The 21,425-nt window shown below is 54.0% G+C and overlaps 1 protein-coding gene across 2 annotated transcripts; it reads left to right on the top strand.

The window, feature by feature from the left end:
• Positions 1–728: 728 nt before the first annotated feature.
• RBBP8NL (RBBP8 N-terminal like) lies at positions 729–21,425 on the top strand. Of its 2 annotated transcripts, XM_030963333.1 has the most exons (16): positions 729–833; positions 4,927–5,102; positions 7,692–7,825; positions 9,124–9,166; positions 9,563–9,658; positions 9,997–10,109; positions 11,605–11,677; positions 12,900–13,063; positions 13,534–13,622; positions 14,521–14,684; positions 15,722–16,213; positions 16,487–16,772; positions 17,163–17,271; positions 19,238–19,299; positions 19,619–19,739; positions 20,887–21,425. In XM_030963333.1, exons 3-16 carry the CDS (start codon positions 7,759–7,761, stop codon positions 21,003–21,005), a joined length of 1,998 nt encoding a protein of 665 aa, XP_030819193.1. In that variant the 5' UTR covers positions 729–833; positions 4,927–5,102; positions 7,692–7,758; the 3' UTR covers positions 21,006–21,425. The 2 variants fall into 2 exon arrangements, with proteins under 2 accessions (XP_030819193.1, XP_030819194.1); XM_030963334.1 differs by lacking the exon at positions 4,927–5,102.

The raw sequence follows: 21,425 nt of genomic DNA, 5'->3' as shown, positions 1-21,425 counted from the left end.
CTGAAGTAGCTGCACTTCAAAGGCTCAGGAAGTGTCCATTTTGCCTTGGGCTCCACCAGCCCACGGTTTAGGGTGAAAGCTGCTTGTGTCAGCAGCTGGAGCTGGGAGGAAACCCGGGCTAAGCTGGGACTGGCCAGGATCGGAGCCCAAGTCACCCAACCCTTCCTCACTGGTCCCTAAAGCATCCCCAGCCACTGCAAAGTGCCTCCAGAAGGAAATCCAAGATGATCATGGGCTCTCATGCTGCACTTGAAGCACCATTTGTGTCAATTTGGGCACATCCCTTTCCATCTCCTGAGTGTTGGGGCTGGGGGTTGCTCTGAGCCCTGGGCTGAGCCACTCTAATTTAGTCAGATGCTGCTGCTGCTGTCACATTTCTTTTTCTTTTTTTTTTTTTCTCCTCTTCTCAAAAAGCACCAAGTTGTATAAAACTTATATAAAAAGAACTTTCCATCTTAATGCTGGATGAATTATTTAAAAGGGTCTGTTTGCTAATGTGATTGACTTCAACCAACAGCACAGGCTGAGCTGTAATTATGGGAAAACAATCAAATCTCTATCTGGGTTCACACCATACTGGTCTTGCCACTTTTTGTGTTGCAGCAGAACCTGTTGGGCAGCTTTAGCCAAGCTGAGCCTCCTTTCTGCTGCTGGGGCAAAGAAACGCAAACCAGTAGAACCAGTCAGGCTGCAAGGAAAAAATTAGGGCTTATTGTCTGTGCAAGTTCACCCACACTGCTCACTCCTGCCTCCCGTGTCCCAGATGACCGACTCCTGATCGCGACCCAAACCTCTCCAGGAGCCAAGCAAGAGGCACAGGCACAGTGCTCACAGTGAGTATTGTGCTTGCACTGATTTTTATCTGTCCCCCAGATCCTGGGCAGTGTTGTGTAGCTGGGAAGGGAGCTGGCATGAAGTGAGCCAGCCATGGAGGGCTGCCCAAAATGGGCTCAGCAGAGCTCCGGCAGAGCTGTCACTCGGGGCCGGCACACGGAGCCTGGGCCAGCTCCCATCTAATGGGCACAGGTCGGTGTGTCACGGCTTTGCTTGCTTGTCTGTCCCCTCTCAGAGCTCGGGGAGGAAATCTGGGGCTCTGCAGCAGCTGGGGAGTGGGGGATTTGGGGCAGTGGCAGCTCTGAGGGTCAGTGGGGAGCGGACCTGAGCCCTCCCGGGCTGTGCAGCACTGCCCAGACACGACCCCGGGGCTCTCCTCTTAAAAACTTCTCCTCTGGCATTTTCCACCTCAGCATGAAAGGTAGTGGGATATCTCTGCAATCCTAAATGATGAGAAACAGCATCCAGCTCCACTCAGATGGAGTGAAACAGCTGTGGAGGGTCAGAGCAATTGGTGGGTGTCAGTATTTGTGTGGGTACCAGGGAGCCGCAGCCGTGTTTGCATCTGGCAAGGGGGGAGCAGAGGCAGGAACAGAAAAGTTTTCTGAGCAAACATCCAGCAGTGTGACAGCCGTGGGGGAGCAGAGCTGTGGCCATATGGGATGGACTGTGGGGGATCCTGGATGTGCCCATCCTGGGCAGGCAGCACCTGGGTGTTGGTGCTGGGGGGCATCGCCCCCTTCCACACCTGATCCACCCTCCAGGCAGCACCTCAGGCAGCCCTGACCTGCACCAAGCCATGCACATGCTGGGCAGTAAATACTTCAAATGGAGTTGGGGGTCTCCCTTCCCACCCCATTTCACACCTTGAGCTCACCTCTGTTGCCAAAGCTGAGAACAAATTTGCTGCTTTTTCCCTCAGTGTCAGCTTGGAGCTGGGTTGTGGTGACCCCTGCTAGCTGGGCAAGGTGGCCATCTGTCCCCGTTGTGTCCCCTGTGGGACATCCTGACAGTGCCCTCCTGGGCTGTCCAGATCTGTTCCTTCAGGCAGCACAAACACTCAGAGGCTGCAGCTCTCTGGGCAGCCCCAGGCAGGAGCTGTGGTGCTACCAGGGCTGGCATCCTCCTTCCCTATTTCCAACCCAGCAGGAAGGAATTGCTGGTGGGATTGCTGCAGGAGACAGACTGTGCCCACACACACTGCCTGCACGGGGCTTTGCTGCTGTGGGTTGAGCTGTCCCCACTGCTCCTTCCTTGTCCCTCTGCTGGGGCAGTGCCACGATGGGCCATGTCCTGAGATGGCCACAGATCCTCCCCTGGAGGATCGCTGATGCATCGATTCCAAGCCTAGCCTAGGTAGCCATGTGTGTCACCAGGCATTTGGGACATGCAGAGATGCCTCAGTCCATGAAAATGCCCAGCTCTGTCTGTCCCAGCTGCTGGACAGCAGAGCACGGGGCTGAGCTGCCAAGACTCATCCTGCAGCAGGGCTCATCACCCAGGAGGGGTGTGCAGGGCTAGCTCTCCCTAACACATTTCTCCTTTTTTAAATGATGCTAAAGAGAAAAGCTGATCTTCCCCAAGACTTCATCCTCTGGGGATGTCCAGGGATATCTCCATACCCAGGGCAGAGAGCTCTGGTTTTTCCATGTGCATGGCCGTTATCTTGGCTCAGGGTGCCCATGCACCCCCACACAGCAGGAGCAGAGGTGCCACTTTGTGGAAGTGTGGCTGGGAGGAGTCTTTGTGCCCGTTCTCCCACACAAGACCTGCTGTCCCATGCCTTGGGAGCAGGAATGGTGAATTCCCATGTCAGGAGCAGTGTGGGCTCTGGGCCATGCTGCTGGGGAGGTCTCTGGCCGTGGAGGAGAAGGCAGAGGGACCAAGATGCTCTCCAGGCACCATGAGCAGTGTGACAGGAGCACAAGCAGAGGGTGGGGTGATATCCAGCATCCATCAGAGATTCCCAGGGCATTTCCCTGCCCCTTTGGCCAGCCGGGGGCTCTGGGGTGGCAGTGGAAGTGTTTGGGATGGGCAGTGACCACGGGCCTCCAATCCCAACAGGGCCCTGAGCTACTCCTGAGCCTCACCACTCCTCAATTAAAGCACCCAAAAAACGAGATAATGCCTCATTAGCCACTTCCCAGAGCGTTTTGAGGCGTTAATTGAGGAATGTTTATAGAAGCTGTGGTTACCCCGAGATGCACAGGCAGATAAGTGAACAATTTTAATCATCTTCTGAATCCTCCTGTGGGCAGACAGGGCTGCCCACAGATCTGCCCAAAGCCCACCACGCTCTGGGGAGCATCGTGGCACAGCTGGCGGCTCCAAATGTCATTTGTCCTCAGGTGGGGTGCAGAACAAATGTTTACTGTCAAACCTCAGCAAAGCAGCAGGAGTTGGGGAGTGGGATGACAAAACATTCTCCCAGATGGGGCCAGTGCAAGGAGAGACCCCCAGACTGCTCACCCTGCTGTGTGAAAGCCAGTCAGACCCCTGGGTGTGTGCAGGTGTTGCAGAGGACCAACAGCTCTGGTTTTAGTGATCCTGCAACCCCAAGGCTCTGCAGGGAGGAGGGATGTCCCTATGGCAAGGAGCAACAAGGGAAGGGATGTCCCTATGGCAAGGAACAACAAGGACTCTTGAGGGGAATAAGGGCTTTAGCAGAAATGAGGAAATGGAAGAAAACTCGAACTGGGGGGCTGGTGATTGCCCCAGAAGCTGGAAAAGCAGAAGCTGCCTCCACAGGGCCAGGATGGAGGGGGAGAAATGGAGCTGCTGAGTTTGTGATCACCAGGGCTGTGCTGTATTATGGCAACAGAGACTTTCTGGGCTAGAAGTAAATCAGAGCCCCAGAGTGAGCAGGTTGGGACTTGAGGCTGGAGCTGCATCGTGGAGGGTTTGCTGCAGCTGAGCTCTCCCTGCAGAGGGACAGGTCTGCGAGCAGGGGCAGCATCTCCCCGTGCTGCTGATCCTGCTGGGCTGTTCAGGGGGCTGTGACACAAACCCAGAGGGCCATTGGGGCGGGTCAGAGCCGTGCTGCAGCCCCACATCAGCCCAGTGGGACCCCCCTGCAGCAGCCAGCAGAGCCACCCTGGGGCTGGCTGCAAACGGGCCCTGGGCTGGTGGAGCAGCACGGAGCAGCTGCTCTGCTCTGCTTGCTCTGCTCTGCTCTGCTCTGCTCTGCTCTGCTCTGCTCTGCTCTGCTCTGCTCTGGGGAGGATTTTCAGGTTGTGCCAGGTAGAGGAAGGCAGCAAATCCTCCCCCCCTTGAGAGGCAAGAGCCAAGGCTTCTCCTCCTGTCTCACTTGTTGGGAGGTAATTTTGCAATCTGGCACCCACAGCAAACCCAGCACGGTGGAGAGCAGGCACTGGGATCCATTTTAGGGCAGTCTGTGCCATGGTAAGTCATGCAAATAAATAAATGCCCAGAAAAAAAAAAAAAAAAAAGAATCCCCCAATGTACCAAAAAGCCCTTCTCAAGCTGCCAAGTGAAGTACATCAGCAAAGAGCATCAGCTCCATACTGGCCTGTGAAATACTCCTGGACTGCAGATTTTCCATGAGTGATCAGGCAGTTTTTCTGAGCACAAACTTGTTTTGTAATTCTAAAATTAGACCAGGAACATAGCAGGGTAGCCAAAGAGAGAAAGTTTGGCTGGTCAGAGCAGCTCTGCCCAGCAATTTGCCCAGAGAAAGGTGTGTGACATCAACCCAGCCTGGAGCTGAGCAGCTCCAGCCCTGCTGATGGAAATATCTGCTGGCAAATCCATTAAGCTTCACTGATCCCACGGTATCAGAATGTCACTGTCCTGCCTTTTTCCTTTCTGCCTTTTTTTTTTCTTTTTCAATAACTTAAGCTCGTTTAGCTAATGAGCTGCTTTATCCTCCTGAAAGGAGACAGGGCTCAGGGTGGGATGTGACGCTGTGAGTGCGACAGGCAGTGCTGGGGATGGCATTGAGAGGCCAGGAACACCCCGGGCACCAAGGAATGGGGGCTGGCTGTGCTGTCAGAGCCAGCTGCCCAAGCCCATCCCTTCCCCAGCCCCCTCAATGGGACAGAAATAACCTCCCTGCTGCTTTCCCTTCCCCAGCCACAACAGCAGCACCCTGCCCAAGGAGGGATGCCGTTGGTACCCAGGAGATGCTGGGGGCTGCTCCAGCCCCGTGCATGAGAGGAGACACCCCAAGGTCCCTGTGCCCCAAATTGGAGCCCTGTCCCACCCAGAGTGAGCATCGAGGGATGCAGAGAGCAGCAAAGCCACAGCAGGTAACAGCAGCTCCCCCCAGTCTTGGGCTTCCCAAAACCTCCGGGTTTAGGGTTGGGTGAGGAGTTTGCCTTTGGTCCCTGCCACTGGGGCTCTGTTTGCAGAGGGCACCTGTCACTGTGAAATACTCCCAGCCCTGCTGGGATGGCAAAGGGCTGCTCCAGCCCTGCCACGGGGCTGCATCCAGCACCAGCAGCTCTACATCACAGTGACAGCTCTGCAAAGGGCTCCAAATGAAATCCCTGTCTCAGGGAGCCAGCTCCACACTCTGGGGCTCTGTGGTCTGGGCTTCAGCAGTAAATCTCCCTCAATAAATCCTCCAGAGCAGGGCAGAGGAGCAGGGAGCTGCAGCTTCACAGCTTCACCCATCCACAGCGTGAGAGGGAGCAAAGCTGAGCCCTCAGGGAGCCTGGGCTGCCAGTGGGGCTGTTCTGCTGCAGGAAAAGGCTGAATCCTGGCAGAAGACACATGAGAGCCATGCTCATGAAGGATCTGTGTTACCATGTGTGTGCACAGAGGAGAGCCAAGCTCCTCGCCAGGTCTGCCACAGAGTGGCTGTTCCACCTGCAGGCAGAGATGGGTTCTGGCATCTCAAAAAGCACCAAATCTGGCAGCTTTTCCCTGCTGATTGGATCTGCAGCAGGTCCCCACCCACCTGAGGGCTCTGAGGAACAGAAAATGAGGAGTAAACCCCAACGCTGGTGGCACCACAGCCTCAGCTGTGCATGGAAGTGAAGCTGCTGCCCACAGCCCAGCCCCAAATCCTGATCTGCCGGGCTCTGCCCTGAGTCACAGCTGCAGGGATCCAGATCCAGCAGTGACACCTGGGCTGCCCCCACCCCATGCCAGCCCAGAGGCTGGCACCAGTCCCAGCCAGGGTGCCTCAGAATGCTGGGTGCAGCCTAAGGAGATGCCAGCCTTGGGCAAAGGGCTGAACCCTTGGTACAAGGTGGGCAGGACCTGGTCCAGCAGCAGCAAGAGCAGCAGGAGCACATGAAGCCACCAACTCCTCTGCTGCCAGTTGTAATCCCTTCCCAGCTTACAGCACGGGGGAATGCAATGGGAATTAGTGCCTGGGTGCTGCAGAGCCTTCCCAGCTGGCACCTGGGGCGTCAGCCCCGTGATGGCAGTGCTGGATCTCACAAGCTCCCCTCAGCCCTGGGGAGGTGCTTTGCCCAGGGCAGAGCCTGGTTTAGGACTCAGTGATCCTGGGAAGTGCATCCCATTAACACCAGGAGGGGTTTTTGTGTTAGAGCTGCACGTTATTTCCCCTGGCTGGTTCTTCACTGTGGCTCTTGGGGCTGAGATCAGCTCCCAGTCCCATTTCACAGATCCCAAGCTGGAGGAGCCACCCCGTGCTTTTATTTGCTGGCTTAGATCACCCAGCCCTGGCAACGGCTGGGTTATGCCCAGGGAGGCAGGAGTAATGAATATTTTTAGCTGTTTCCCCAGAGAATGAGCTCTCCACTCAGTTTGCAGCAGCTTTGCTCGAAGCCAGGCAGGGTGGCTGGGGGAAGGTTCGTGTTCAGGCGCTGCTCCCGAGCCGAGCGTGCCGAGCTCGCTGCTGCTGCTTGCTGCCACGTGCCTCATTTCTTTTGAAAATCAGATGCTTTAGGGGAAACTTTCTTCTTCCAGCTCCGCATGCCCACATGTTGCATATGCAGGCGATCTGGCACATCCCTGCTGCGCATGCAGATAAAGGCACGGGCGGGAGCCAGGCTGGGAGAGCCCAGCAAAACCTCCCCGTGGGGATACAGAGCCTGCGTGCCAGCCCACCCTTCACTGCCCAGCTCCAGGGGGATCTCTCTGGGGTTGAAGGCTGAGTGCCCAGGTGCTCTGTTAGGATCAGAATTACTCACCATGACTCAGTAACCCAGAATGATCTGGGGGGACAAGTTCCTGTGAGGAGATGCTAAACTCCTTCCTGTGGAAGTTCCTCTTTCCCAGTGTGGTTTTGGCAGTTCCAGAGGACCCCATGGATGTGTCCATTCCAGCTTCCTGCAGCTCTTGGCTCTGGACACCACCTCTCGTGGTTTCTCTGTAAAATTGGGTGGAAAAGCTCTGTTGGGTGTCTCCCAAGGGTTGGAAGAGACTACAGCTCGTGAGGCCATGCAGGAAGCCTGGGTGGTGTCAGTGGGGTGGCTGAGTGCTGTGTGCTGCCTCTGTAAAAGCTGGGCCTGGTTCCAGAGGGGTGAGGGATGCAAGGGAGCATCCCAGCAGGAGATGAGCCCATCAGGCTCAAGCACCAAATCTGCTGCGAATTTCCCCATCATCAGCCCCCATGTGGTCCCAGCATGAGTTCTGCAGTCAGTCCCTTCTTTATGCTCAAGAAGATGCCCTGCCTCACCTCATCCCAGAGAAATGTAATTTAAACAGCTCAACAAGTAGAGGAAAAGCCTGATTTTCCAGCTGGGCTTCTCCCAGTATCTAAGACATGCTCTTTGCTATGCTCAGCACTGAGGCAGGGTGGACAAAAATGCATCCCATGGTTTAGCAAACGATTTCCCTTCCCAGCTTTGGGCTTTGTCCTTTCCAGAACACCACATGCACCAGACACATCTCTTTTGTTGGACTTTTTCTTTCTATTTTAGGCTGAAATTTGAAGCAGAAGGACATCCTCACACTGGACATAGCCTGGTGTGTGGCTCAGCCCTGAACATGACCACAGAGAGTTTTGCAGAGTTCCTGAACAAGCTCAAGGAAATCCATGAGAAAGAGGTCCAAGGTAGGGAGACAAAATTTTCTTACCAAAACCTGGCCAAGATCCATTTCTTTGTAACAGCACCTTGATCCCTTTGGTGTCAAATAACCTGAAGGGAGGAGGAGCAGGTGTGGATTAGGGAGATTTGGGGATTAGTGCTGAGCAAGCAGCACCCTTGGGGGTGGCTTGGGACATGAGGTCACAGCCTGCCCCTCAGGGGACAGCACCCACTGGTGGCATATTTGCACCTCTCGTTGGCATACTGAGAAAAAAGTGACTTTTTGAATGAAGAAGTTACTTTTTGAAAAGTAACTTCTTCTCTCAGAAGAGAGAGGACATTCCTGCACTCCGTGCCGCTGGAAAGGAGGCCATGGAGATGCTCAGCCCCTGCAGGAATCCCAGGTGCTCCCAGCATTAACCAGGGGGGATTTGGCTCCTCCTGCTGTCGTGGTCTGTGAGCCGGGAGTTTGCAGGGGTGACACACACACCTGCTGGGCATCTGCTCCAGCAGGGAGGACTGGAGTGCGTTTGGATACTGAGCGATCAAAGGGAAAGCAGAGAGATGCAATAATCTATAAGACAGAAGCAGCAGGAGATGAAGCTCTGTTAAAGAAAACACTTGAGTCAGGTTGGATAGCTTATTCCTCTAGGGAATAAATTATTTCTCAGGCCATACATTATTAAAATAAAACCCATTAGGTTAAGCAACCAAGTGCCAAGTCCAATTGTTTTCCTATTAGAATAATTCCCAGTATCAATATTATGAACAAAACTTCAGCACTTTTGGATGATTCTGGCTTATGAATTCATTCTTCTCTTGTGTAATTTCAAGCCATGCGAGAGTTAGAGGAAACTGTTGAGCAATTTAAACCACATGTTTACATCTACTTTGCATAAAATGGATTTGACAGGATACAATGTCTGCAGATCTATCAAGGAAAGCCGTTCAGCTGTAAATATTCTCCAAGATGCTTTCCAACCATGAAAGCTATAAAATACTGCCTACCTGGGAAATGCAGGCTGTAGAGAGAAATAAGTAGAAACAAAACTGAACCAGACTTTTTGGGTCTGCAAAGGAGATGCATTAAATAGCGGAGATACAAAAGGAGCTCACATTCTGTGCAACTTTTCCCAGTTACATTAAACTGTGGCTGTGTTTAACACGTGCAATGTGTTATTCCTTATCGGAGATCGGGCTTGTGGATGGATGAGATTTCTGCAAAGCCACGCACCTTCCTGAAATTCCATCAGTGCTGTTTGCTTCTGAGTGCTGGGGAATGGGCCACAAACACCCATCTCTGTGTGTCTGTTCATGATTCCAGGTCTGCACAGCAAGGTGACGGAGCTGACCACAGAGAAGTGCCGGTGAGCGATGCTGGGGGACAGGGGCGGTTACACCACTGCAATTTCAGGCTTCTGAGTTATTCTCCAACACTGCTGGGTTACAGAGCATTACCATTTGCCTTTCTGGCACTGCCAAATTTTGGCTCCAGGCAGGGCTTGGGGTGATCCCAGCCCAGCTCCAGTTTGCCTTCCCACTGGCAGGTGATGCTTGTGCCACCTGAGGCTTTCTCCCTCGGAAAACAATTAGTGGGAGGAATTAAACTGCTAACTCCAAGGAGGGTGTCAGGGGCAGCATCCAGGCTCCAACACATTTGTTTCCCCTCCTGCCACACAAGAAAAAGGGCACTGTGGATGAGGGCATGGGTTTTGGGAAGAAATCTAACAACCCTCCTTTCTTTGTTGTGTTTCTTCAACTAGCGATGCTCAGAGAATTGAAGAGCTGTTTGCTAAAAATCACCAATTAAGGGAACAACAGAAGGTCCTGAAAGAAAATGTAAAGGTGTTAGAAAACAGGTAGGATTTGTTTTTAAGTAGGGTGCTGCTAAGTGGCAGTGACTGCACAGTCCTGGGGGGAGAGTTTGGGGTTTGCTGTCGCCCCAGGACTGGGATGTAGCACATGAACCTCTCTTTTTCCTATACTCAGCTCCTGGGAGAGCTGGAGGAGTCTGGGCAGGTGCATAGGAGCTTTCCTAAGCTGGTGTGGTTGGGCTGGGTCTGGAGGGGTGCAAAGGCCAGCGCTGGGCTGTGGGGGTGATTCTCAGTGATGGTCTGGGTGTTCACACTTCCCCGTGGGGAGGGCAGGAAATTATTTCTCCCATGTGGTAACAAGCTGTGGGGTTTCCTTCCTCCAGGCTGCGAGCTGGCCTTTGTGACAGATGCATGGTCACTCAGGAGCTGGCCAAAAAGAAGCAGAATGAGTATGAGACCTCTCATTTCCAGAGCCTGCAGCACATCTTCATCCTCTGTACGTACTGACACCCGCTGTGAGCTTGGCTTTGGCAGGCTGAGGCTTTGCCAGTTAATCCCTCTCCCAGATATTTGCGCATGGTGAGCAGGAATCCGGGGAGGCTTTGGGGATGGGGAGAAGGGAGGGAGCAGGACTGTCCAAGGAGACATAACCCTTCCCACAAATCATCAGAGCTGGGGAATCACAGCCCTCCACACCTCCAGAAAAATGAGATTCCAGGCTGTGTCAGCTGCCTGGGAAAAGGATGCATTTGGCACAGCAGAAGCAACACTCTGGCAAAGACAGGAAAGTCACAGCAGCAGCTCAGCACGGGTCAATGAAATCAAGCAACACGTGTGATGGATCTTCTCCTGAGCCCCTGGCACAGCTCCCAGCACCGCTGAGGCACAGGGTGCTGTTCCCTGGGGATCTGACCAGCCCAGGCAGGGTCATGGGGTAAAGGAGATAAGGCATTTAGGAGGGATGGAGGGGTGCCAAGAGCCCTTGGTTTATCTCCCAGCTATGGCACTGCTGCCTGCGTGCTGCTTTCGAGCAGGAGCAAGGCAAGGCACCATGCCTGGGAGCCCAGATGTGACCTCTGTGGCCAGTGCTGGGTGCTCACATCTCCCTCTGGCCTCTGTCTGACCCCCCTGAGATCCCCAGCCCTGCCCCTAACACAGCCCCACGCACCACCCTGCCCTGGTGTTCACAGGGGTTCTAGGATGAGGGAAGAGATGAGAATTTTGACTCTATGTTTCAGAAGGCTGATTTATTATTATATTATATTATATTATATTATATTATATTATATTATATTATATTATATTATATTATATTATATTATATTATATTATATTATATTATATTATATTATATTATATTATATTATATTATATTATATTATATTATATTATATTATATTATAAGAAAATTATATATTAGAACTATACTGAAAGAACAGAAGAAAGGATTTCATCAGCAGGCTAGCAAAGAAAGGAATGATAAAATCTTGTGACTGCTTACAGCTTCAACACAGGTGGCTGTCACTGGTCATCAAGTAAAAACAATTTCACATGCTGGGTAAACAATTCTCTAAATCACATTCTAAAGCAGCAAAACATAGAGAAGCTGAAGCTTCCCAGCTTCTCAGGAGAAAAGATCTTAGCAAAAAGATTTTTCATAAAATATGTCTGTGACAGGTGTTCACCGTGCCCAACCCACCACTGCCTCCTCTGGCTCTGGCTCTGGCTTTGGGTTTGGGTTTGGCTCTGGTTCTGGGTCGTGCTCCTCCCCTGAGCTGGGGATCTGCAAGCAGACCCAATCCTGATGAAACCTGAGTCAGAAAATTGCTCCCTTTTATCCCGTAGCCCCAGCACGCTTACAAAGAAGGAAGGAAATTCAGCATCCTTCCCAAAGTCGGTGCCGTTCCCTCCTCCCCCTCCAGGCACCCCAGCGAGCTGTGAGCAGCATCCTTGCAGCACCTGAACTCACAGCACCTCCTCTGTCCCTGCAGCAAACGAGACCAACCGCCTGAGGGAGGAGAATAAAACTCTCAAGGAAGAACTGAAGAGGCTCCAGAGCCTGGAGTAAGCACTTTCCTGATTTCATTCTTTACAAGGGACATTGGCAAGGGCATCCCCAGAGCTGGGCAGGGCAAGGTCCAGACTGTGGCATCCTCCGGGGTATTTTAGCATCTCATTCCCATGGGTTCCTGTGTATGTAAGACATGGGAAAATCCCTAATAGTCTCAAAATCCTTGTTGACCTTTGCTCACTCCCCTGTTCACCAGCATCCAACGATTAAATTTTGGGGAACAAAGATATTTAACCCCCTGGAAACAAAGCCCTGGGCAGCTTGCATGGAGCTCAGCCTGGGATTCCATGGCTTTTCCATGGCACCAGGTCCCCTCCTGCAGCAGCCAGAGAGGGTCTGCAGGAAGCAGGTGGCTTTGGGGGAGGACAGTGACACACAAGGGACAGTGACGGGGTTAAAGAGGGAGAAGTGATCTGCACCAACAGGTTCACAGCCCAGCAGAGCACTGTGCTGGAAGCCAAGTAACCTGCCAGGCTGGCCAATATATACAAATCAGCTCATTCCTCAAGGGTTTAATGTCCAGAGGAATTAGCACTGAGGGATTAGTTTAGAAATGTGTTTTCTTTAGAGCACAGGAGCACCATCCGCTTAAACTTTGGCTTTTACTCCCCAGTGCTTCCAGAGCTGAGGGCTGGGCTGGGCCTGCTGAGCACTGAGTGACTCTGCTCTGCTCTGCTCTTCCCTGAGATGCTGATAGGAGGATTTCCACCCAAACATCCACATCTCAGCACCAGAGTCCACCCTGGGCTCTGTGTGGGTCTCCAAGGCTCAGGCACTCCCTTGTGGCACTGAGCATCACCCTCTCCATCCTGGTTTGGTGACAGGGGGCAGACACCACATCCCTGTGCTCAGTGCACCCCTCCATCATGCTGAAAGCCCAGCCAGGGCCAGGTTCCCACAAAGCTTTTGCAATAGCCACAGCTGGGTCCTGGCTTACCCAACCTCGTGGCTTCCTGTGACCTTACCCACAACCAAGTGGGGCAATCACAGCTCCAAGTGGGGCTGCCATGCTGGCTCTGTCCATGCTCCAGACTGCAGCTGGGCTGCTGATAAGCTGCAGTGGAAGGAGGTGAGGCTGAGGATCTGGAATATCCACATACACACATAGATAAATATGTGTGTTTGTGTATCAGGCTCAGAGCTCTCAGTACAGCAGCTCCAAATCTTCCTTCTCCTGCCCCTTCTCCTTCATTCATGTCCTTTTCCTTCCAACAGGGACAGGACAAAGACTCCAGGAGTGTCCTCCAGAGAAAGCTGCTCCACACCAAGCTCCCCTTTGACTCTGCTGTCCCCAGTGAGCAGGAATGTCAGCACAGAGAAGGCAGAGCCCAGGGAGGCAGGAGCCCAGCAGGACGTGCCAGAGCTGGAGCTCAGTGAAGGTGGGTGCTGCTGGCTCCTGCCACGCTCGAGGGACCTGGGGATGTGAGAAGTGACTGAGCCAGGGTGCAAAACTGCTCTGGGAAAGGGTCTGGAGAGCAAAGACCAAGCTGTTAGCAGCTCAGATGGACATTGCCACGGGCAGAAAAGCTGATGGGGGGAAATGCATGTCAAGGGAGAAACACCCTGCTCTGCATTAGAGCAAAAGAGTGCTTGGTGCCTCCACTGAAAGAAAATTCATGCAGAGACCATAGCATTGCCTTCCTGCCACCCACACATGTAATGAAAGGCACGTTCAGTCAGGTGCTGGCTTGAGCCAGAAGGTAATTTTGACTCAAAATCTTCACAGAGAGGTGGTTGGTGGCAGCCAGTGGCATCCCTGGGAGGCTGCATGGCTCCAGCCCACTCAGGGCAGGGCTGTGGCAGCTCTGGGGGACCATTGCAGCAGCTGGCTGTGTCTTTTTTTTTGCAGAAAAGCCTCCAGAGAAGCTCCAGAGAAGCTCTCCAAGCAGCAGAACTTCTCCAGGCACTCTCCTCCAAGAAGTCAGCCTTGCAGAAATAGTGAGTGGTCAGAGGTGGCCTGCTGGCCTCGGGCCTTGTCCCCGCTGCTGTGCTCATCTGAACTGGATCAGATTGGGATAGGGAAAGAGTAGGAGGCACTTGGGGGCTGGAACAATCAGCCAGACTCGGGTAGTTTGTCATTTCCAGAGCCTGGCATTCAGCGGTTGCAAGGACAAACACAGCGAGGGTGTCAGCCCAGGGCTGCTGAGTGACATGGTGACACTGGGCACTGGGAGATGAGACTGCAGGACCTGGACCTGCTCCTGGTCATGGGAACTCAAGCCCACAGACACACCCACACAGATACCTCTGTTTTGGCACAGGTTTTGCTTACTCGACCTCCACAAAAAACTTGAAAGAGCAGGTGAAAAGGGGTTTTGGTAAGGCTGCAGGCAGGCTGTGGGGATGATTAATAGGGATCACAGGAAGGCTTGGTGACATCTCCAGGTGGGCAGGGGAAAGTCAAGTCAGAACATGTGGTGAGCCTTTCATGACAGCTGATGGAGACAACGATGTCCTGGCCCAGGTGCTCCAGCAGAAATACACCCACCAGAGCAGTGTGTGCCAGGAGCTTGCATGAATAAAGCCTTGCATGAGTAAAAAGGCCTGACTATGGGACAAGGAATGTGCAGGGTCTTATCTTGGTTAAGCCACTGAATCATGACTTAAGAGGAGATGCAAAACTTCCTGTGCTGCAAATCAGTGCAGCCAGAAAATGGAGAGTACATGAAGGGAAAAATTCCTGGAAAAATGAATAAAAACTTTGATAGGGCTGTTGACCAGAACCATATCAAGCAGAGCACTCAGGAGCTGTCTGCCTTGTCCTCACTGGTGAGGAGATGTGTCCCAGTTCAGCCAGGCTCCCTGCGGAATGGCTCACCTGGACTTTCTGTCACAGGCATCCCAGAGGATTTCCAACCAGCTGCACGGAACCATTGCCCTGGTGAGACCTGGCTCCAGACCCTGCCTCCTGGAAAGGAGTCCTTCAGAGGCAGCAGTGTCTCCCCCAGCCAGGAAGGCTCCTCTCCCTCCAGAGCGCGAGCACAGCCCCAGCCTGGAGGCGTGAGTACCTGCGAGCCATGGGCTGGCCCACTGCAGCTGCCCCTCGGTGGATGCATGGCCAGCATTCACTGTGCCTGCCCTCCTCCCTCCCCAGACTTCCCCCACAGCCTCGGGAAGGGGGGGGATATCCCAGTTTACAGCAGTGAAAAGCGACTGGAATCCAGCCCAACAAGGTCGGGCTCTCGTTATTCCAGCTCCTCAGACAGACCCACAAAGTGAACCAGGTGTCCCCACATCCAGGCAGGACTGTCCCAGGCAGGCAGCAATTCCTGCTCCTCCTTATCTATTCTAATGGGCTTTCCTGCAGGGCTCAGCACTTCCCAGGCTTATCCTCCCCACTGATTTCAGGAGCACAGAGGGCTGAGCAAGGCCAGGGAGTTCACCTGTAGACAGAGAGTTTCCCAGAGTGTGAGTAGTTCTGCAGAGCATTCCTGGGAGCAGCTTGCCCTGATGGAAGCTGCCAAATAACCAACAGCAGCAGGGAGTGGGTTTGCAGGGCAGGTTCCTGCACTGCCCCAACCTTCCTACGATGGCTGTAAGAGTTTCCCATTGAGTGAGATTAGGGGAGGGTGGGCTGTTCCTCTGTCCTGGGGGTCTTCAGGCACTAAGAAAGCCCAAGGGGGTAGTTAGGATGCCGCTGGCTGTAAGACTTTATTCAAAAAGTGACTTCATGGCAGCAGTGCTGATGTGAGAGCATCCTTATACTCTCATAACCCCTTGCCTTGAGCTGCCATGGCCTGGGGACAGGGGATTGCTGCTGGATGCTGGAATGGCTTCCCATGCTGTGTGGGATGGGAATGGCTTCCTACTGCTGACTGCCTGATGCCCCTGGCCACCAGGACCCTCCTCCCCAGCACAGACCCCAAACACAAACACGGTGTACTGACCAAGAGCTGCAACAGGGCATGGAAAGAGCAGGAGAGACCACACACATCCCTGCACAGCTGGGAAACCATGGGAAAGCTCTGTTGCTAATGTGTGGGGTTATTTTCCTGACGTGATCTCTAATGCAATTTTTTTTCCCACGCTTTTTTTAGTTATTTAACAGCGAGCAACCCGGACTCCCCCAAGGTCGCTCCATCCTACGAAAACCTAAAACTGAGTGCCCGGAGAGAGCAGCTGTGCCTCCTGCACAAGCACCTCTCCCTGCACCAGCTGGGGCTGGCGGGTCCCTGCGCCCCGGGCGAGCGGGACAGCGGCACCTTCCCCATCCACCCGCTCCGGAGCAAGGCTGCTGAGAGCAGGGCGCGCTCCCGGGACCCCTGGGACGAGCAGGCAGCCCTGCTGAAGCTCCCTGCCACCATGGTGTACGTGAGGGACCAGCAGCTGGAGGAGAAGCTGCAGCTGCTGAAGCAGCGGGAGCGGCTGCAGCATCTCCTGCTGCGGCAGTGCCAGCCGGGCCAGCGGGCGCACGGTGACACCGAGACACGCACGGGACAGCGGCCACTGTCCCCATGGCTGGGCATGGCCGCGGGGTGCAAGGAGGAGAGGGTGTTCCTGGAGGATGCTGCGGATGGGGAGGAAGAGGGGTGAGGATTGTTGCTGACTCTGTTTGTGGTGCGGGAGCTGGTGCGAGGGTTGTCTCGGGGCGCGATTCGGGCTGTTTAGTGGAAGGGTCAGAAGCAGTTTAGTTAAAAATGCCAGCTTTGGGAGTTGGAGAGGAGGGTTTGAACCCTTTCTTCCTGAGCTAGGATGGTGGGGTAAATCTAAGAAGGGGTTTAGTCTTCAATCTTTGGCTTACAACTCTAATGGTTTTTATAAACCATTAGAGTTAATTAGAGTTTGGGTCGTTTGTTCTCTAGGCAGCTGTGGCGGGGCAGGGAGCGCCCCGAGCTGCGAGCCAAGGTGAAGGAGGCGAGGGACGAGGATGGGGACGCGCCGCTGGACCTGTCCGACTCCGGCCGCGGCAGGGAGACGGACTGGCACAGACAGACAGACGGCAGCCCGAGGGACAGCCCCGGGGACAGCCCGGCTGTGCCCGCAGGGGGACACAGGGCACAGCGGGACCGCCTGCGCTGCCCCTACCGCTGGGCACTGCCCGCTGCTGCCAAGGAGGAGGAGGAGGAGGAGGAGGAGGAGGAAGCTGTGGTGAGTACAGCTCTTGCTGGCATCCCCTACAGCCCCTTCCCCACCCCAGGGTGCCCAGCGCTGCTGCTGGGACTGCTATGAGCAGCACTGCGGGAGGATGGGTTTGGTATGTGAGAAGCCAGTTTGCACGTGGCAGAGCCGTGGTTGCTCAGCCCTGGCTCTCACTCCACATGCCCATCCAGGGTTCCATCCATGCCCAAGGGCAGGCAGAGCCTGTGCCCCCTCCCACAGGCTGCTGCAGGGGGTGCTGGGCTCCCTGCAAACACACCACGGTGCACAGGAGCATCTCTGTGATGCTCGTCCCTGTGCGTGTCACTGTCATCAAGTAAGGGCTGGGGACAGTCCTCTCCTGCCTGGCGACAGCGGTGTTTGTGTCCCTGTGTCCCACAGCTCAGGCTTTCACGGGCATATCTGACAAACAGCTCCACACCAAGTGACCCAGAGGCCCCTCCTGAGGCCGGGCTGAGGCGGGATGTCGGCGCACAGAAGGGAGATGCAGGTAAGAAGCCCCAGGCAAATGTGACATTTGGGAAGGCAGGAGTGAAAGGTGCCTTTTGGTGAGGGCATTTCCCAGCCCAGAGCTCTCTGCTGGGCCCTGCACACACCTGCAATCCCACCTTCCAGGCACCAAGTGCTCCTGCCTCCCAGCTCTTCTGGGCCTTTGGGGGAACTTCAGGTTTCGCATTTCTGTCCTTGAGAGCTCAGTTTTCTACCCTAGATACGTCCACAATTCAGGCTCAGTATGAATGGGGAGAAAGTAATCCTGGTTTTTCTGTAGAGAAGCCCAGTGTCTGTGTCCAGCACAGACAGGAGCCACCCCTGGGGTGTCCTTGGACACTCACAGAGCAACCTGCATGGAATTCTCCAGGAGCTGAGGAGTCAGCATAGCTCCGACCTCTTGCAAAGCCCACTCCACAAAGAGCACCAACAGGACAATGGTGCTGCTCCAGCATTTCCCACTCCTCTCAGGGAAGAAGCAGCTCAGAATGTCCCAGAAGAGATGGGGAAATGCAAGAAGTTCGCAGGACTAGCACTGGAAAACCATCCCTGTCTGTCCCCTTGCTCCAAAGCGTGTCCTGTGATGACACAGCACAGAGGGTTGAGCACAGAGCCAGGGATGCTGGAACCTGCAGCAGGTAGATCAGGGTGGTTTCCTTCCTTCCCTTGCTCCACCCTCCACAAGAGCCCTCCCAAGGCTCTCTCCCTGCCTGACCCCCAGGGACACAGGTGCCAGGTTTGTCCAGGCAGGTGGGAGGCAGCAGCCATGGGGATCAGAGTGGCAAGCACGTCTGCTGCTCAGTACCAGCCTTACTGGCTTGGCCAGAAAGTTGAGCTCGCCTGGATTAGTTGGTCTGGGCGTGTCGGAGTGGTTTGGGAACACTCTCCAGAGCAGGATTTTTCACAGTGGAGAAAAAAAAAAAAAAAAGAGTCCTCTGTGATTTACATGCTAAGGAGATATCATCATGGCAGAAGAATTTCAGCTGATTACATTCTGGGTGTGGGAATACAGGACTTTCTTCAGTTCTCACCTTAAGGTTGACACAAAGCCCGGGGAAACAATACACAAATACTTCTGCACTTTCTAGTGAACCTTAACCTGCAGAAGGATAAGGTGAGGATGGGATCAGGCTACAGAGAATCCAGGAGTGCCTGGAAGCAGCATCACCTGCTCTCCCACCTCTGCAGGGGCAGCAGGAGGGGGCTGCCCTGCTGAGCTCCATCCTGGCTAGAGCTGCGTGTGCTGAGCAACAAGAATTGAGCTTTGGGGGTGCCCCTGCCCCTCCGGAGAGGGCACAGCCCTTTGTGCCCACCATGGGCAGCTGAGGTGTGTCACTGTGTGTGCACACAGGGTGATGCCACCATCACCAGCAGGGCTTGGCCCCAGCCCCTGGAGATCAGTGTGAGCAGAGGTGGGGTGTGTGCAGGCACATGTCTGGGGCTGTGTGGCCCCAGGGGCCGTGCACACTGAAATGCTTTTCCTGGGAAGGGAAGGGAAGCATCTCCCCTGCCTTTCCTTCCTCTGCTCCTCAGCACACATTCCCTGCCAAGAGCTGCTGACTGAACCAGCAGCAGAGATGGGATTGTCCCTTTTGGCCTCTTCACCTCAAGATGCTTCTCCCCACCTGGGGCTCAAACAGGAAGGTGCAATGTGGGGCTTAAATACCCCCAGTTTCCCTCCTGTATGTAGCCACAGATGTTGGGACAGCTCTTGTGACCTTGGTGTAGCAAAGTCCAGGGGATACAGCTTTCCTGGGAGCTGGTTTCCCAACAGTCTTGTTGGATCACTCCTAAACATTCATTCCAGGCCACGAAGCTTGCAGTGCCTTTGCTTCACAGCTCAGTTTATTGCTGAAGCTGCTTTCTGCCTCAGTGGCTCTGTGAGCCTGAGCCAGTGGCTCTACATCTGCTCATGAGCTTGTCAAGCCTGCCACCAGCCAAAAAAACTTCTTTTTGTGTTTCTTTAGATGACAATGATGCCGAGTCTGGGAAGCAAGAGTCCGATGAGCCAGACACAACGGACAGTGAGGTTGGTTTGTGTGTTTGTTTGTTTGTTCTCAGCCATCAGCTGCTGGGTCCCAGAGACGTCAGACAGGCTGTCCCAGCCCAAGCTCCCTCCAGAAGGTGATGGCTCTTCCTGCACCAGGTGCCAAACCTCATTCCCACCCTGTTGCACAACTTGCTGCTGAGGGGCAGGAGTGCCACTCTTTCCAGCCAGTCAGGTCTTTATGAGCACTAGCATCTGTCATCACTCCATAGCAATGGTCACAAAGGTCCCTGGCAAAGCCACCAGCTCCCTGGGAAAGCCTGGGTGCTTTGTAGACTGACTGTTCTTCTCCTTGGTGTAGGAGAAGTATGAAGATGAGATCCTACAAGAAGCTGAGGCTGACGGGAAATACTTTTGCACCAAAGACAAAGTTCATGTGCAGCAGAGGAAGAGAAAAAGAGGACAGGATCCCTGGATAAAAGGTAAGGAGGAGAAGTTCCTCGGGGCATCAGCTCAAGGCTACATCTTCTGCTGCTTCCAGAGGGACTCCTGTGAGAAATGCCCCAGGACAGGGCACAGGAGGGTTCTCCTCTGAGCCGTGTTTTTGCAACACTCATTTCTCCAGACAGAGGAGCCCCAGCTAATGGTTAGCCAGGACAGCCTGGGCAGGGTGGCCAGGAGAGCACCCCAAGCACCTAAGCTAACAGAACTTAGCCCCTTGTGTTTGCTTATCTGGTCAGGGAGGTGGTGACTGGGGAAGGCCAAATTCCCAGGGGTGTGTTATTGACAGTCAGAGAAAAGTTCCTGCCACTTCTGTTGATCTTCCAGTGTGCCTGTGGAGGTTTCCCTGCTGACAGAGGAATGTGTTGTACCCATGTTCCCTCCAGGTGAACAAGCAGAAAACTGCTCCTGATAAGGGCAAGGATAAGACAGTTTGTCTGTCAGGCCTTAAAAAATGCTCTGTCAGAAAACCCCACTGCTCACCACTCTGTCCTGGTGGTAAAAACAGCCAAGTGCTAGCCCAACCATAAATGTAGAGAGGGCTGTTGCTTAAGCTTGAAGGGAGCTTTTTTACCAGCCTGGTCTTCAGAGGGCCCTGCTGACTCAGGGGACAGCAGCACAGGTGGGTGACAAGAGGGTTTGCTGTACAGAACAGCCACTTGGAGCAATGGGGAGGAGCACAGCTGTGCTGTGCAGCCCAGGGCAGACACATTTAACCCTCCAGGGCTGGGTGGGGATGTCCCAAGTGAGGGGTGGGTGCAGCTGTGACAGGAATGGAGTGATGGAGGGGCACAGCACCTCTCTCAGCATGTGATGTGAGCCATGAACCACACTGGAACAGGGAGAAATCCACAGAATGCATCTTGCTGCTCTGGGTACCCTGTCAGGGACACTTCTGCATCAGATCAATTCTCTGCCTGTTTCTCCTTCACATTGTTTTGTGTCCAGGATCACAACAGCCTCCCCTGGATACCCACACATCTCACATGTGAGGGTTTGCTCTCCTTTCCTGTGCTGAGCTTTGCTTCCTCCTGTGCTGTCCCTGTTTTGGGATGAAGCCATGCTGACTCCAGAAGTGTAAATCCATTTCTCTGTGGTTAACTCCTGCTGTCATCTGGCTGTTTACAGGATCTAAGAAGTCAATGAGAGGAAAAAAGAAAATCAAAGTGGAGCAAAGCCCAGTGGGGATCACAAAGGAACTGGAGAATTGCTCTGCTTCCCCCAGTGATCCCTCCAAGGACAGTTAACAGCAGGGCAGGATGGAGCAACTGCAGACCAAAGGACAGAGCTCAGAGACCTCAGAATCCCACCCATGCTGGAGAGTGAATCCTCCTGTCATGCTGGGCCAGGCAGTGGGGAATTCATAAGGACTCATTTGTGAGCAGAGCACCCTGAAATTCCTCACTCAGTGCCACAGGAGAGGCTGGGCAAGGATGAGCCATGCAGGTGACACCTGGAGCAGCCAGGTGCTGCTGGTGGAGCCCCACAGTCAGTGATGCCAGCCCTGTGCCAGAGCAGACCCTCAGGCTGGAGCTGGGAAGAGGAGATGTCTCTTTGGAACCCTCACCCTGCATCAGAACCGTGTCCATCCCTGGGATTTCACACTTGGAGAACGGACCACCATCCTCTCCTCATGAAGGATGTCCCAGTGGCTGGCTGAGGGGTGG

This window comes from Camarhynchus parvulus, chromosome 20, assembly GCF_901933205.1.
Source record: "Camarhynchus parvulus chromosome 20, STF_HiC, whole genome shotgun sequence".
NCBI classification, from domain to species: Eukaryota; Metazoa; Chordata; class Aves; order Passeriformes; family Thraupidae; genus Camarhynchus; species Camarhynchus parvulus.
The sequence above is the reverse complement of the archived record's forward strand: the minus strand, read 5'-3'. Positions and strand labels throughout refer to the sequence as shown.

Bases quoted from the DNA above. Each gene is read 5' to 3' on its own strand.
- RBBP8NL (XM_030963334.1), top strand. From the start codon at position 7,759: ATGACCACAGAGAGTTTTGCAGAGTTCCTGAACAAGCTCAAGGAAATC. The intron at 11,678-12,899 runs GTAAGCACTTTC...TCCTTCCAACAG, and splicing joins AAGAGGCTCCAGAGCCTGGA to GGACAGGACAAAGACTCCAG. The intron at 14,685-15,721 runs GTGAGTACCTGC...CGCTTTTTTTAG, and splicing joins CACAGCCCCAGCCTGGAGGC to TTATTTAACAGCGAGCAACC.